This window comes from Neofelis nebulosa, chromosome 2, assembly GCF_028018385.1.
Source record: "Neofelis nebulosa isolate mNeoNeb1 chromosome 2, mNeoNeb1.pri, whole genome shotgun sequence".
In the NCBI taxonomy this organism is placed as follows: Eukaryota; Metazoa; Chordata; class Mammalia; order Carnivora; family Felidae; genus Neofelis; species Neofelis nebulosa.
The window spans coordinates 120,178,246-120,192,847 of NC_080783.1; the positions used below are offsets into that span (position 1 = coordinate 120,178,246).

The 14,602-nt window shown below is 50.9% G+C and overlaps 1 protein-coding gene across 2 annotated transcripts in view; it reads left to right on the forward strand.

Moving 5' to 3' along the window:
* Positions 1–1,239: 1,239 nt before the first annotated feature.
* The window catches only part of TBX15 (T-box transcription factor 15), a 103,808-nt gene continuing 90,445 nt past the window's right edge, over positions 1,240–14,602 (forward strand). Inside the window, exon 1 of one of the 2 annotated variants that reach the window (XM_058716049.1) lies at positions 1,240–1,998. In XM_058716049.1, the coding sequence (XP_058572032.1) occupies positions 1,794–1,998 (205 nt within the window). In that variant the 5' untranslated portion in view covers positions 1,240–1,793. Of the gene's footprint in view, positions 1,999–5,776; positions 6,123–14,602 lie in introns of those variants that run through there. The other variant, XM_058716047.1, reaches the window with a different exon arrangement.

Sequence of the window (14,602 nt, forward strand, 5' to 3'; positions counted from 1 at the left end):
TGCTGAGCCTCTCTCTTCCCGTCTGTCGCTCGAACCCGAGAGCTGGCTCTTTCCTGCCTCTTCGCCCTGGGACAGAAGCTTCTCCACCAGGGCATTGGGACGGGAAGATCAGGCTGTGGCTAGGCCGTCGCCCGCGAAATCGGAGACCTTTTTTTCCCGCTTGGCAGGATCAACTTCTCGGCCCACTGAAACGGCTGTGCGTTGGGATCCGCTTGGGGTCTCCGGCAGCCCGCGACCAGCAGCGTAACCCAGGAGGGCGGGTGTGGGAAATGAGAATGGCCTCAGTGCTGGACTGTAAGTTCCATAGAAATCCCTGACGACCGCACTATCCTGAAAGATTTTTTTTTTTTTAAGGGTGGAGGGAGGATCAGCTGGCGGGGAGAGCCTGGTTCCTGAGATGATCAGATTTGAAGGGTATTCTGAAAAAGCTCCTCCGCTGTCAAAGTTACTGGCTGCCCTCGCCCAGCCCCTCTCCGTGGGTTCTCCAGAACAAGCGCCCCGAGCCGGCGAAGCTCAGATCAGCATCCACGCCGAAGCGAAGGCGAGCATTTGCTGCGTGCGGGCCCAGTCGGGATAAGGCTTCGCAGCGCGCGGTAAGCCGGGCGCCCCACGGCTGGCCTTTTGCTTTGAGCGAGCATACGTCTTCTTCTCCGCCAGGTAGCACTGGAAGGAGGAAGCGATCTCTAGATTTCCAATTACAAGACCCTGGATAGTAACGGGGGCGTCTTTGTTTGTTTCTTTCGTTTTGCCTTAGCCAGAGTTGATTGGAAATCGTACGACAGGAAAATAACCTGTGTGGCGAAATCCGGGCAGAACCAGGAAAGCTAATAGCATCTGGGAGCAGGAGCGAGATTATCAGAAGCGTTTTCTGGTGTTTTTGGACAGGTTGAGAGCCCCCGAAATCCAGATTGGTAATTTAAATGACTCTGAGCTTGCAGCATCTATGAGACCTATCAGATTTGGAAGGAAAAGATACGGATTTGGGACTTGCAGGAGTTTGGACCGGCACAGATCAGACCTCGACTTCCAGCTCTCCTCCCTCCCCCACGAAGAACCCGTGGGGGACCGGGAAGCCAGGGGTTAAAGTGGGCCCTGGAGCATCCCCGGGACTACCGGCGCGGAGCCTTGGCCCGAGCCTCAGTCTCTCCCCTCCTCTCATTGGCCCGCGCTCTCAGGGTTTCTCCTGTTCCCTCCTCGCCATTGGTCGGGGGCTGGCTTTTTTTCCCCTCAGTCTTTCTCTTCCTCCCCCTCCCTCTCCCTCGCCCCTCGGACAGGAGCGCACCGCCTGCCCCCAGCTCCTCGGGAAGGGAGGAATTTAGAAAAAAAGTTTCCCAGAAGTTTGGATCAGAGGGAGGACGGGAAGACCAAGAGAGGAAGAGGGAGAGGGAGGAGAGAGAGGGAGAGGGAGGAGAGAGAGAGAGAGAGAGAGAGAGAGAGAGAGAGAGAGAGAGAGAGAATAAAAAAAAGATGAAGTCCAGTCTGCACAGCCTGTGAGCGCCTGCCCGGGTAGGGTGGGAAGCAGGACTCGGGCGCTCATGCTGCGAGCGGGCGGCGCTCCGGGCGCTCGTTCCTAGCGGCTGGGGCAGCTAGGGGCGCCGGTCCGACCCGCGGCGGCGGAGGGCGGGGGAGGACGCAGGGGGAGGGTGCCGGGGACCCGCAGGGCCGCCGCCTCAGTCTCGGCCGCCGCGCCGCCGCCTCTCCCGGGCCTGGCCCGGCGGGCGCTCGGAGCGTGAGGGCGCGGGCTGCTCCCTCAGTAGCGGGGGCGAGCGGAGGCCGGGGTGCGGGCGGCTAAGATGAGTGAAAGGAGAAGATCTGCAGTCGCCCTGAGCTCGCGAGCACATGCCTTCTCCGTTGAAGCCTTGATCGGCTCAAATAAAAAGCGGAAACTGCGAGACTGGGAGGAGAAGGGGTTGGACCTGTCCATGGAGGCGCTGAGCCCCGCGGGCCCACTCGGAGACGCGGAGGACGCGGCCGCGCACGGCCTGGAGCCTCACCCGGGTGAGTGCGCAGGACCGGACCGAGGGAGGCGGGCGGAGAGCGGACGCCGGGCGGCCGGCGGGCGGGCGGAGCGGTGTGGAGGGAGGCCCTGCTCGCTGACGCCCTGCCTTGCTCCAAAGCGGGTTTCCTTTTCTTCGCGCAAACGCCTTGAGCCTTCCCCAAATTCGCCGCAAGCAATTTGGGGGAACTGAGCCTTGCATTTTCGTCGCCAACCTCAAGCAAGGAGGCCTCACTCGCATCCCTTTCTCTTCTGGGAGCGGAGCGCAGTGTTCTGGTGTGCGCGGCTGAGCGACCGCAGGCCCTTGGGGTTAAGGAGGGGCGCAGATCGAAGGCGACGGCGGGAGCGGAGAGGGGCTGGAACTGTCTTTTGAGAGCCCCAGAGGACGGGCGCGGAGCTGTCGGGCTCCATACCCAGTCTCGGGAAATGCCCGGTTTGTCCCATTTAGCTTTCGACCTCGGTCCTCGCCCTGCCCCCACCAACTTTCCTGGGACTCAAGTTGTGTTTCCCCTACCCCGGCGACAACGGAGCATAATTATATTTCTACTTCGTTGGCGTTTATGGAAAGAGAATATATGTTAGACCTCTCACCCTGCGCCCTGGGCCACTCTTCAGGGCCCACACCTCTGTGTATTGCGGGGGGAGCGGTGCGATTAATTTCTGTGCGCGTTATATGTACACAACACGTGAAACTCAGAGCGGATGTCGGTGTCTGTATTTTAGCAGAAACCTGGGCGGGTGGTTGAGGGGGGAGACAACTTAAAGTTCTGTATTAAGTGCCAAGATTTCAACTGTGCAAAACAGCCCCGGGGAACAGCTGTTGTCGGAAGAATCTTGCGCGCGCGCGCGCGCGCACACACACACACACACATACACACACACCCCCGCTCGCAGCTTGGGTTTAGCGGTTTCAGAAACTTTCCAGCCAGGACTTATGTAGCCATTCTGGAGGTGCTCCTGCTGACCAGCTAGGGCTGGGGAGTAAACCTGGGTCAGCGCGCCGGAAAGCGGAAAGCCAGGGTGGGGGCGGCGGCCCGCAAAGGGATGGGGGTGGCCACGGGTCGAAGAGCTCTGGGACGGAGCTTGGGGCCCAGGGGCTTGGGGGCTGGAAAGCTGGCCGACCCAAGGAGGGACAGCTGTCGCTTACATTTTCTCTTTCGGCAGTGACAGTTCAATTTCCATGCTCCTGAGGCTAATAATAACGCGATTAGCGTGTGACTTGCAGAGACAGGGTTTTATGAATTCTCCGTGTTCTTGTGGCCCGTTACGGTATTTGAGTTTAGTGCTGGGGAATTATTTTTATTAGTCGATGAAAAGAAAATTAAAAGGGAGATTTATTTCGTCCGCTCAAGTCTTTCCGTGTATTTGGATGCGGGTGCTTGCCCACGCGGACCCCTGTGTGGGCAATCCAGAAAAGAACGCGTGGCTAATGTGTGCTTCCCATCTCTGGCCAGACCCTACTTCCTCACCGCATTTATATGTTGTCAAAATCTCACTCGGGCCTTCGCACAGTTTAGTGGAAGTTCTTTCAGGCCTCATGACAATTCACGATTCGGGAGGTTAGTTTATTTTACTTTCCCGACGGTGGGAAGGCAGAAGTTACTTAACTGAGTGTGGCAGACGCCTTGTCCGGGGGACTTTTCTTTAAGGAGGGGGGGGCAGGTCTGCGGAGCTGATCTTGGGTCGCACGTTCAAAAGGACCAACACGTGGGGTCATAATCAGAGGCTCAACTCGCAGTTTTCTCTTATCGCCGTTCTTTTCAGCCATAGTGAGGAGAGAAAAGGTTGGAGCAAGGTGAGAACAGCCCGGAGACATAAACGCGAGGGCCTGTTGTCCAGAATGCGGTTCCCTCGCTCCCACAGTATGGGGGCCAGAGGGTGAGGACCTAATCTAGAACTTTGTGCCACACAGAGCTCAGTTGACCGTTTTCCTTTCCTGTATCATTCTTTTTTAAAAGAAAAAAAAATGTGCTTTTGTATTAGAGAAAACGAAATATGTTTGTGGGGCTACGGTCTGGGAGGAAGGAAGAAGCTGAAAGCGGAGAGCACTCCCGGGCCTTATGCGGGGCCGGCTACCAACCGGGCCTCGCTGCGAGGTGCGCCGAGGGGATCTCCAAGTTGGAGCCCCTTTAGTGGCCAAAGCTTTCTGACGAACCGGACGTACGAAGAGAAAAAAGATCTTTCAGAAAAACTGCGCGGTAGCGTGGAGCCTAGGCAGCCCCCGGAGTGGAGGAGGCGGAGCTGCAGGCTCTGGGCCCGGATGGTGGTGGAAGGCAAGGCCAGGGCTTGGGGTCCCCTGTAGGCCTTTCTTTCTTTTTCCTCTAATAGAGCGCCCTAACGAACACAAACAGACTGGGCCACCGTTAAGGTGTGTGTATGGTGGTGGAGGTGGGAGGGGGCACAGGCGACTCCGTTTGTGCCCAGGGCCGTGTCTATGCCGGTCTTAGCCTCCAATTGTTTAAACTCTCTTCCCGGATTAGGACAGAGAGCAGGCTGGACCCGCTGCGTGGCTCAACTGCGCTAGGCCGGTGATAAGTCAGGAACCGGGATAAAAACGACAACAACAAAACCAAAATTGCCACGGAGCTTGGGGAAGGATTAAACAAACAGGAAAACATACACAGGACACCCGCCTAGAGCAACTCTATTTATCATTTTCCCCCTCCCCCTCCCCCCGCCCCCCTGACTGGGACCTCCGTTTCCAGCCTTCTCTGTCCGTGCCTTTAAATCTGAGGATCCTCAGACAACCCAAGGGTCAGATTTTAATGTTTAACTTTTATTCAAAGACGTGGCCTTTTGCTTTTTCACAGCCCGTTTTTCTTTTCGCGTCCGGACAGAGCTGGCTTTAGTTGGCGCCGAGCGCCCCGCAGCCTGGGGCGCCAACCTGCAGCAGCGGGGGACCAGCCCGGCCTGCGCGCCGTGGGCGCTCACACATCAGAGGACACACAGTATGTATTTCAAACGTTTCCACGGAGTCTGCTGGTCCTGAAAGACCCTGAGGCCCTAAGGGCCTTGGAGAAGGGCCTGTGAGATGCCCTCATTATTGCCAGAACTCCGCGTCTTTGGAGAAGCCGCCAGGACGCAGCCGCCGCGGGCTCGGGAGGGTCTCCCAGGAGCCTGACTCTCCGGCCTGCTTGCCTCCGCCTCTCACCGGGCAGCAACAGGGAAAACTTTTGAGCCAGGATCGCCCGGAACAGCTGCTCCGGCTGCGGCCTTATAAGTTTATTTCAGGCACGCGGCGGCGCCATCTGCGCTCGGACCCCAGCCCCGGCTCCACCCGGCTTCCCCAGCTCGAGTTTGGGCCTTTTCCCGCCCAAATCCACAGCCGAGTGCTGCCGAGGTCCGGTCTCCCGCGGAGCGAAATAATTCAAACCTTCTGCGAAAGGATTTCCCCCTTCAGGGCCTGCGGCCCTATGCCTTGCAGCCGTGGCGCTCCAGAGGCCTAAGAAGGTGGCGGCGTACGCGGGTGGGCACACAGAGCAGGCACACTCAAGAACGTGCGTGCAGAGCCGCACTCCGCGCGCACGTGCACATGCATCAGGCTCGCGGGGTCCCTGCACCCATCTACGCAATCCCTAGAGGAATGAGACGGGAACAGCCCGGGCGGTGCCCCAGGGCCCTTTCTTCTTCCGAATTACCGAGATTAGCTGTTCACGCGAATTAAACTGCCAGTTTATGGCTTGTTTGCTCAGAGTAAAACTCCCAAGATTTTAATCCTGACATCACCCCTCCACCCACCCCCAATCCCCAATAGGGAAACACAGGGTCAAAACGGAGGAAGTGACTCTTCACTGACGTTTAAGTAATGGAGAAAACGCGATGCGTTTGAAGCCAGTGGGGAGAGTACGCTTGTGCTGGGCAAGAACCAGACAGGGCGCACGCCGGGGCTTGGACCGCAGGGCAAGGGTGTGGGGTGCGCCGGGCCGGACGCCAAAGCGTATGCCTGAGGTAGAGTCCGGGGCGAGGAACACTGGTTCCTCAGCGGTGCGTTCGCCCCATCGCCGGTGCAGGCCTCAAAGATGCCAGGCCTGGGCCCGGAGGATGAGCCAAGCGTGGTGCCTGCTGGACATGCGCAACGCTCTCTCCTGCCAAGTCAAAACGGCCTTCCGCGGTGGCCGCGCCTTTGGTGAGTGACCTTGCGTGAACGGGAGTGAGGGGGTAGGCGAGATCTGAATTCGTCCCAGGCTGGTGAGGACGGGTGTGTTCGAGGAGGGCCGCCGACGCCCTTTGGTCGAGGTGGTCGGACGCTGGCTGGGTCGCGGGGCTGGGAGAGCGCGCTGCACGGGCTCGCGGGAGGTGGGCAGGGTTCTGGGGCGTTCTGTGTAAAACACCAGCCCTGGTGCAGTGGCACAACAGAAGCCCCCCACCCTCACCCCCACCCCCAGGAAGAAGGAAACAGTTCTAACCCCCAGCATTCCGTGGATGGAACAAACTGCTGGAGGGCAGTGGGGAGGACGAGGAATGGGGGAAACACCCTAATGCCCAGCGTTTGGAATGTGATGGAAGGGGGGCAGACGGAGTGTGCTGTGCTTTGCACCCCCCGCCAGGTCGACCGGTGTCCCCCGAGCGCTTCACCGGTCCTTGTGATGAGGGTAACAGGCAAGTGCGGGGGAACGGTCTCTCGCGGACGGGCGGTGCGGGACCCCTCGCCCGGCCCACCTCTGCCGCTCGGAGACTGGTACGCCGCAAGCGTAACGCCGGGAGCAGGCTTTTCTGGACGTGACAGATCAGCTCACAGCCTAGGGGCGCAGCGCTTCTGAATTCGTGTCTTCCTTCCACGCCCCACCCAACGTTGTTTCTTATCGAACATTTTTCTTTGGGTTCAGAGCTGGACACTTTTAGGTTTCCTGATTTTATAGGTTAAACTCCCGGAAAGGAAAGTTCGCGGGGTGACGTTCATGCAGGGGGAAGGGGGAATTAAATTTCTAATAATGGACTTCGTATTGCAATTATATTGACACATAGCCGCTACGGTTTTTCTGGCCCCCCACTATCACTTCAAATGGTCTCACGACCATCTTTTAAATATTAAAGAAAAATTAGTTTAAAATCTAATTAATACGCCCGGCACGTGAGGAGCGATTGAAGAATGGTGTGAAATGCCTAACCCAGGGGCCCAAACTAAAGTGATCGGTTTGTGTTCCCCCATTTATTTGTATAATTTCCTTTGTGTGTGCAGACATGAGTTTAATGGGAACAAGTCCCTCATCGTTAATCCTTCATGTTGGACCACAAGGAAAGAGAGACAAATATGTTTTGGTTCAGAAGACCTGAGACGTTTTGTTCATCCAAGCCTCTCCAAGGGCAACGCTAGTATTAAAGAGTGAAATATTCCAGGTCTGTCACAATCGTTCTCTCTATTGCCAAAAAAATGTAATATTAATAAGACGAGAGAACTTTTTTGAGATCCCGATTATGGACTCTGTTAGAAGTTTATTTCCCACACCCAGGAGTAAAATCATTGCTTCTTAAATCTGTAAGTCCCTTCTCTAGGTGACTGTAGAGTTAAAAACAAAAACAAGACTGAACTGAGCAGATTCCACAGGGATAAAGAACAGAGAGCAGATTGGCATTCCACTTTCCTTTCTGGAAATGCAGATTTCCATCTAATGATTGTTCTGGGGGTGGGTAGCTGGTTATTGCTTTTTTACTCCCCAAAGACAAAGACAAAGTAGTTCAGCAGGAGAGAATATTTAAGTGGTTTTCTAGTTTTGACCTTATGGGATATTTTTCCACAGGGGGGGAAAAAAAAAAACAAAAACTAGGGAACTGGTGGAATGTGAAATCTTCCCCCCTTCTTTCTCTCATCCATGTGGTTTATTTTTGCCTTGCCTTTTCTGGTTTCTAGTGAGCTTTGAATTTTATACGTGTATGACTGAGATACTCAGGGGTCTGCGCTGGGAACGGCAATTAGCAAATTTATAAATTAGGGTCTGTTTACACGTCTTTGGGCAAGGATAATCATTACTTAATTTAAGTGAGGCCCTTGCTCTAAGTGTCAGGATGGAAAATGAGACTCAGTAGGGAGGACAGGAGGTGAAATGGGAAGAGGTGGGGAATTAAGCAACTGGTGACGACAAATCAACATTTATGCAGTGCCATTAATGGCTTCACTTTGAGGCAGGACATTTTGCTGACTACAAACTGATGATGAGCTTTTGATACCAGAAATGAAAATAGACCTTGCAATTGATACTCTATTCTATACTCTTTTTACCAGCCAATGTTTAGCTATGCCCTTCATACAGAAGTGTATAAAATGTATTAAAGAGTATATAAACAACTGTATGTGATTATACACAAGTTTATGTGTGAACTTGACAGCTCGGAATGGCACATAGATAACATCTCAGGAAATATTAGAAAAACATTAGAGAAAATAAACTGCTCTTGTTTTTTTGTGGAGCCAGTTAAAAAATTGGGAATACCTAAAATTTGGGGAGGCCAGAAATTTTGTCATCTGTACGTATCACTCACTTGCCAGTTCAAGAGAATCCCAGACTGGAAGCTCCTGGGCACTGGCATTTTCACTTAACTGCCAGATTAAGTGAACATTTTGACCAAAGTCTAAGAGAAAACAGCAGAAAATGAGGCTGTACAGATGCAATTTTTAAAAGATCGGGAAGAGTGGAAGTTTTTTTCTAACTAACTTTGGCATTTAATTTTGTGAAGAATGCTACCTTCATTTCAGACGGGCAGAATGCTGACTTCTATTGAATAATTTCATGTTCTTCCATGCAGAGAGCTAACGGAATCACCAAGGGAAATCTGGTTAATAGAAATAACGAGAGAAACTTGATTTGGGGGAAATCACTTAAGAACATAGGAGATACGTGCAAAAATCTTCTCCCTATGTGTCTGTCCCCTTGTATTTTCTTCAGAATAGTTGCCGAGGCTAAATGAGCCGGTTCCAAATTGCCACACAGCCCCCAAGTCTGAACTGCACCCGTAATATCCTAATATAGCCGTCTTTTAAAAACCGGAATACTGCAGATGAGAGCAGAGTTCCCTTGAAAGGTATCATTAGGGGTCATTACCGAGCCGGTGCCTTGGTGTTGCAGCGCGTGGTTCTCAACAGGGTGACACGAAATTCTTGCTTCCAACACCCACCCGCTGCCTTCTCGGCTGTCCCACAGCCCCGAAGATATGGTCGAAGCCCCGGTAAACCCCCGTAGTCCCCCCGCACCCCTCCCCCCACATCCTGTTCCCCTCCCCCCACTTCCTATACGTATGCTGAAACGCCCATATTTTCCCTCTCTCTTTCTCGAAAAAAAAAAAAAAAAATTCAGATGAAGTTTCAGCGAGGACTGACTGGGGATGGCCATCTCTTCCCGCGAAACCATCCCGGGGAAGATGGGGCGGCTCGGGGGGCCTTCCCGACTCAGAGAGCCGGGCCGCGGCGGCGCCCTGGGGCGGGAGCGGCGGCCGGGTCAAGAGCGTCCGGGCCGGGCCTCGGTGCGCGCGCCCCGGCTCGGGCCCCGGCGCTCGGGGCTCCGTCCCCGCGGGCGGGTGCGCGCCGCCGCTGGCAGTCCCGAGGGGTGTCCCTACCCTTCTTAGCTCCCGCTACATCCTGGAGAAATGCGGGACTCTGGGGCAATCGGGAAGGCCCCCTTCTCCTCGCAAAAAATCAAGGGGGAGAAAACCCTAAACAAAAACCCCAAACGGAACCCAAGAATCTTCCACCTCGCGCCCCGAGGGGAGTTTGAGCCTTGGCTTTCATCAGGCTCAGCAAATTTCCAAGGAATCAAACTGACTTCAAACATCAGCAATTAGAAACCAAGAATCCTTCGGCCCGAAGAACTTTTAATCCCTAACCATTTCCAAATGGGTAATAATAGGGTCAGTAAATATCATAGCTAGTCTGTTAAAAAGGAAAGGCATTCTGTCGGTTCGAGGAGCGCAGGGTCCCCGGGTGCCTCAGAGGGTAGAGATGTGGCGGGTGGCAGCGGGTGGGTGTCATGAGGGTAGAGATGCCCCTGCTCTCTGGAGAGCGGGCATTGCCCAGCCGAGACAAAATGACAGCAAACAATTGTCCTTTACGCTATTCTTGGAGATTAAAAACAGCGAGGTAATTATTTTTCTAAAAACAAAACAAAACAAGAAACAACAAAAAACAACAATAACGACAAACCCCCGCCCATCTCTCCAAAGTGGATTGAGAAATGCCTATTAGTCACTGGGGGACTATGTTCGCAGGAATAGCTTCCCTGCTACAGCTCCGTGTGAGCTGAGAGGGAAGTCTTCCCTTGAGGCGCCAAAGTGTCAGTCACACCAGGCCCCAAGGCCCAGAATTGTAACCTAGGGGCTAGGGGACTTGAGTGGTTCAGAGATTGTGTTCTTACTCCTGAAAAGTACAGAATTGGTTTTTACCATAGGGAGGGGCAAGCATTTGTGCCAGTAAGTGATTGTGAGCATAGCAATACTTTCTCTGGATTTGACAAAGCTTCCTCCATTTAGAAGCCTTACACACACACACACACACACACACACACACACACACATTTATTTATTTATTTGTTTGTTTATTTATTTGCAGGAAAGCTGAGGGAGGGTTTATATACCTATGCACTATTTAGAATTAAAAGGATTTATGAGAAAATCATATGAGCAAGTTTGCAGAAAAATACTGACTTGCAGAACTTTTCAGAAACCTTAATTGCTTATGTGGCTATCCATGAGTCTTCACTATACTACAACGCTTTCAACATAGGCTCTCATAATCTAGATTATATCCATGCATTATGGTAGGAAGAGGGCTCAACTAGTTTACATTAGACCTAGAGTCTAGTGCTAGCTTTATCATTATTTTTTTGGAACCAGGAATATTTGTTCTAAAGGCAGACATACAGATGTGGCAAAAAGCGTTTCAAAGTTGTTTGATAGCCACTGATGAGGACTCAGTTCTTGGTTTGTGAAATGAGGCTCAAAGGCCCCTAAGGCCCCTTTAGCTAGAAGATTCTGTGATCCTGTTAACTTTTTTAAAAAAAATACTAACATTTTCTCCTAATGTACGTTGGCTATCACTGGACTCATCCCTTTGTTGGAACAAGAGGAGTATTACTGCAATTGTAGAAAGTAATAGTAATAGCAACACAAGGACCCCCGTCCCAACCAGAAAAGGATTTTTACAGCTAGAATTGAGAGCTTCCATAAGGCTCTTGAAAAGTTTTTAGATTAATATCACATGTTCAGAAGTTCTGGATCTAGTCCTTTCTGTTTGATGTAACCTATTGTTGCTTGTGTGACTGCCCAGGACCCTCCTGCTGGGAGAGTTCTATGGCATTAGTGTATTTAAAGGAAATATAAGTTATTTATGCTTTGGACATTTTTTTTGTGCCATTCCCAGAAATAGCTGGAAAAACTCTGGATTTGAAAAAGGCAGACTGAGAAGAGCAACTTCACTAGTAAATTGAGTTAGTGGGACCTCCACTCCCCCCAAGGAAATCAGTTGCCCCTCATTACTCTCTGAGCCTGATGGAAAGCACTAGTAACTATTTTCCATGTCTAGCCTGCTAAGCCGAGGTCTTGATCTGGCAGAGATGTGAGAATGCTAAAAGGATGACTTAGTAACGGGCAAAACGCTTGTCAACAAGATGGATCAGAAGACAGCTTAGCGTTGGAGACCTCTATTCATAGCTGCTGAACTTGAGGGCAGGGTCAGACAAAAAACTGGGCCCAGCACACACCTAGGAGGGTTTCTTGTATTTCTCTCTCTGGGGCTGTCTCTCCCCCTAGACTTATATGGCTGGGCTAGTGACAGCTCCCCACTTAAAAAAATTTTTTTTAATGTTTATTTATTTTTGAGACACAGAGCGTGAGCAGGGGAGAGGCAGAGAGAGGGAGACACAGAATCTGAAACAGCCTCCAGGCTCTGAGCTGCCAGCACAGAGCCAGACGTGGGGCTCGAACCCACAAACTATGAGATCATGACCTGAGCCAAAGTCGGACGCCCAACCGACGGAACCACCCAGGCACCCCAACAGCTCCCCACTTTTATTTGCTGTCCCCATTCTCTGCAGCCCCAGCCCTTAGGTAGACTGGAGTCATCAAGGAGCTTATGGATTTACTGGTCATCCTGTCTCACTGCCACCCTGTAATATACTGCTGAAGGGCAGGAACCTTGTTTTCTTTGCTTTTGTATGTCTAGAGCCTAGCACAAGTGGCTGGCACAGAGCAACACTTAATATATATATATAATGGTAATGAATAGCATTATTTGTTGAACACTATGTACCGTCTGGCTTCCTATGTTATTTGTTATATATTATATATAAAGTAATAAGATATAATGTATACCTATATATAATACATATAATAATTCATACAGTATGGCTGTATGTTATTATATGATATATGTATTCCAAATCACAGTATGTAACAGTCATATATTCCAGATAAATACAACTATATATATGAGTGTGTGTGTGTGTGTGTGTGTGTGTGTGTGTGTGTATGTTATTCCATACAGATTTTGAGCTCTCGTTTCTGAGCCCTGATTCCAACACTTGCTAGTTGTATGACCTTGGACAAGTTTCTTAATCTCTCCCAACCGCAGTTTCTGCACCTATGAAGTTGTAATGATAAACATATTCATCAAAAGGTGGTTGTGAGGATTAAATTAGTGCACATAGAGGAACAAAGCATTTAGCAGTGTCTATATTCCTATCAAGTGAATTGATAGTAATTACCTCAGTGACCAGCTTGGATAATAAATTGTTGCAAATTGTGAATCTAGCAGGCACCACCTCTCTCCTCCAGTCTTTGGCTTTAAATGGGATGTTTGGGACTTGGAGGGGATCAGCACTTGGTGCATAGCCTATGGTTAGAAACAGTGGAGAATCTGAGTACGAATGGCTGGCTAATGAAGTCAAATAGAACTTTGAGGGCTGTTGCTGTTTAGGGTTCCGCTGGGGCAGAAAGCCAGCATCCGAGTGAATATTTGAGGGAGGGAGAAAGGGCCTCAAGGGTGAGGACCAGCTGTCTGGCATGCGGTAGGAAGAGAGGGTAGGTGGAAGGGGGGGGGCAGGGAACCTCAGCTTTACCAGCTCCCTAGGAATTGGGCTCTGGCAGAGGACAGAGGGGCCTTTCTGGATGCGGGGAAGTGAAAAAACACAAGCATGTTTCTCTGGTTAGTTTCTGATATTTCTACCTGGAGCCCAGAAATCCCCAAATGGTCAGGTTTTATCAGATGGGAAATAAGGAAGATTCATTTTCATAACGCTTTTGTTTGTAAAGCCTGTGTTCCTCAAGGTTTTTTTGGGTTAAATGAGCTAGTTGTATCAATTAATTGAGACTGCAGTAAAGGATTTGTAGGTGTTGCTTGGTTGAGTTACAAACCAAAAGAGTAAAGGGACTAAACTTAAGGAAAATCTGTAATAACTAAGCTGACTGTCAGGAAGAGGAGACTGAGGAGTCTTTTTTTAGAAAAACAGCAGAAGCCCCAGCCGTTGTGTTAGAACTTACATCTGGCAGCACGGTTTCGCAGTTTTCTTCCTTCCAGAAAACAGAAGCCTGGGTTTGATCGTTTACTTTTTTTTTTTTTTTTAAACTAGTTACACCCCAGACTTTGTTTATATTGATTCCTGGTAGCAGAGGGGGAAAGTGCATTCCCAGGGGAAGAGGAACAGAGGGAAGATCCCTCCCAAGGCCTCCTTCAAGGAGCCCAGTCCCCTTCGGGCACTGCCTGGCCATACATAGGAGGAGGGAGTTGCTCTGTCCCGGCTGGAATTCAGGTCTCAGTCTTCCAAACGGATCTGCGCACCACATTTCATCTCCAAGACAGCTGTTTCTGTACTTCCCCAATCTTACAAACATCCTCTTATCTCAGAGTGCCCCCAGTGCTAACCAAGAAGCACTTTTATGGATCAAGGGCACACTTTGTACCAGGCACTGTGCTTACGGTTTTATTCGCATTTTCTCATTGCATTCACCCAATGGTCCTCAGAGGGCGGTACGTGTTTCCCCATTTTATAGATGCAGAAATTGAGGCCCAATGAGATTAAAGAACTTGCAGTGCTCTTAGCCACCAGACAACATTGACTTCTCCTGTAGATGACTCTTCAGTGCTCTGGGGAGAGGGAAATTTATGCTTGCTGCCTGTGCTCTCCACCCCCCCAAACAGAAATTATTAAATCATAAATGAGAAAGAGCTCATTTACAGTTTCTGGGTCTCTGTCTAAAGCTGCCTTCTCCATACAGGCTGGAGGAAGCCTCTGTGTCACAGTGATACGGGGCGGAGTTTCTGAACCATGGTCTTTGGAATATGGCATGTGCTGCTACCCCAACCTGACTTGCTTTTCTTTGACTCTCATACCCAGAAATCTCAGGGTCTGAAATGTGGCTACATATTGAACTTGATCTAGACCCTCCTCAACCTAAATCCCCTCATGCATTGCAATTCAGGGGAAACTTTAACTGCCCTGTTTTACCCATATCCTTCTCCATTCACAATGGGTTGGATGGAATCTTATTGGTAATTGATTCAAAATGGAACAGCTTAGACACATATCAGTTGCAGTGACGAGCAATTTGTGCATTTCTAAGTACTGTTGATTTTTTCAAACTCAGCAATCACAGCTGAAATCCCTTCGCCATGGATTGAATTTA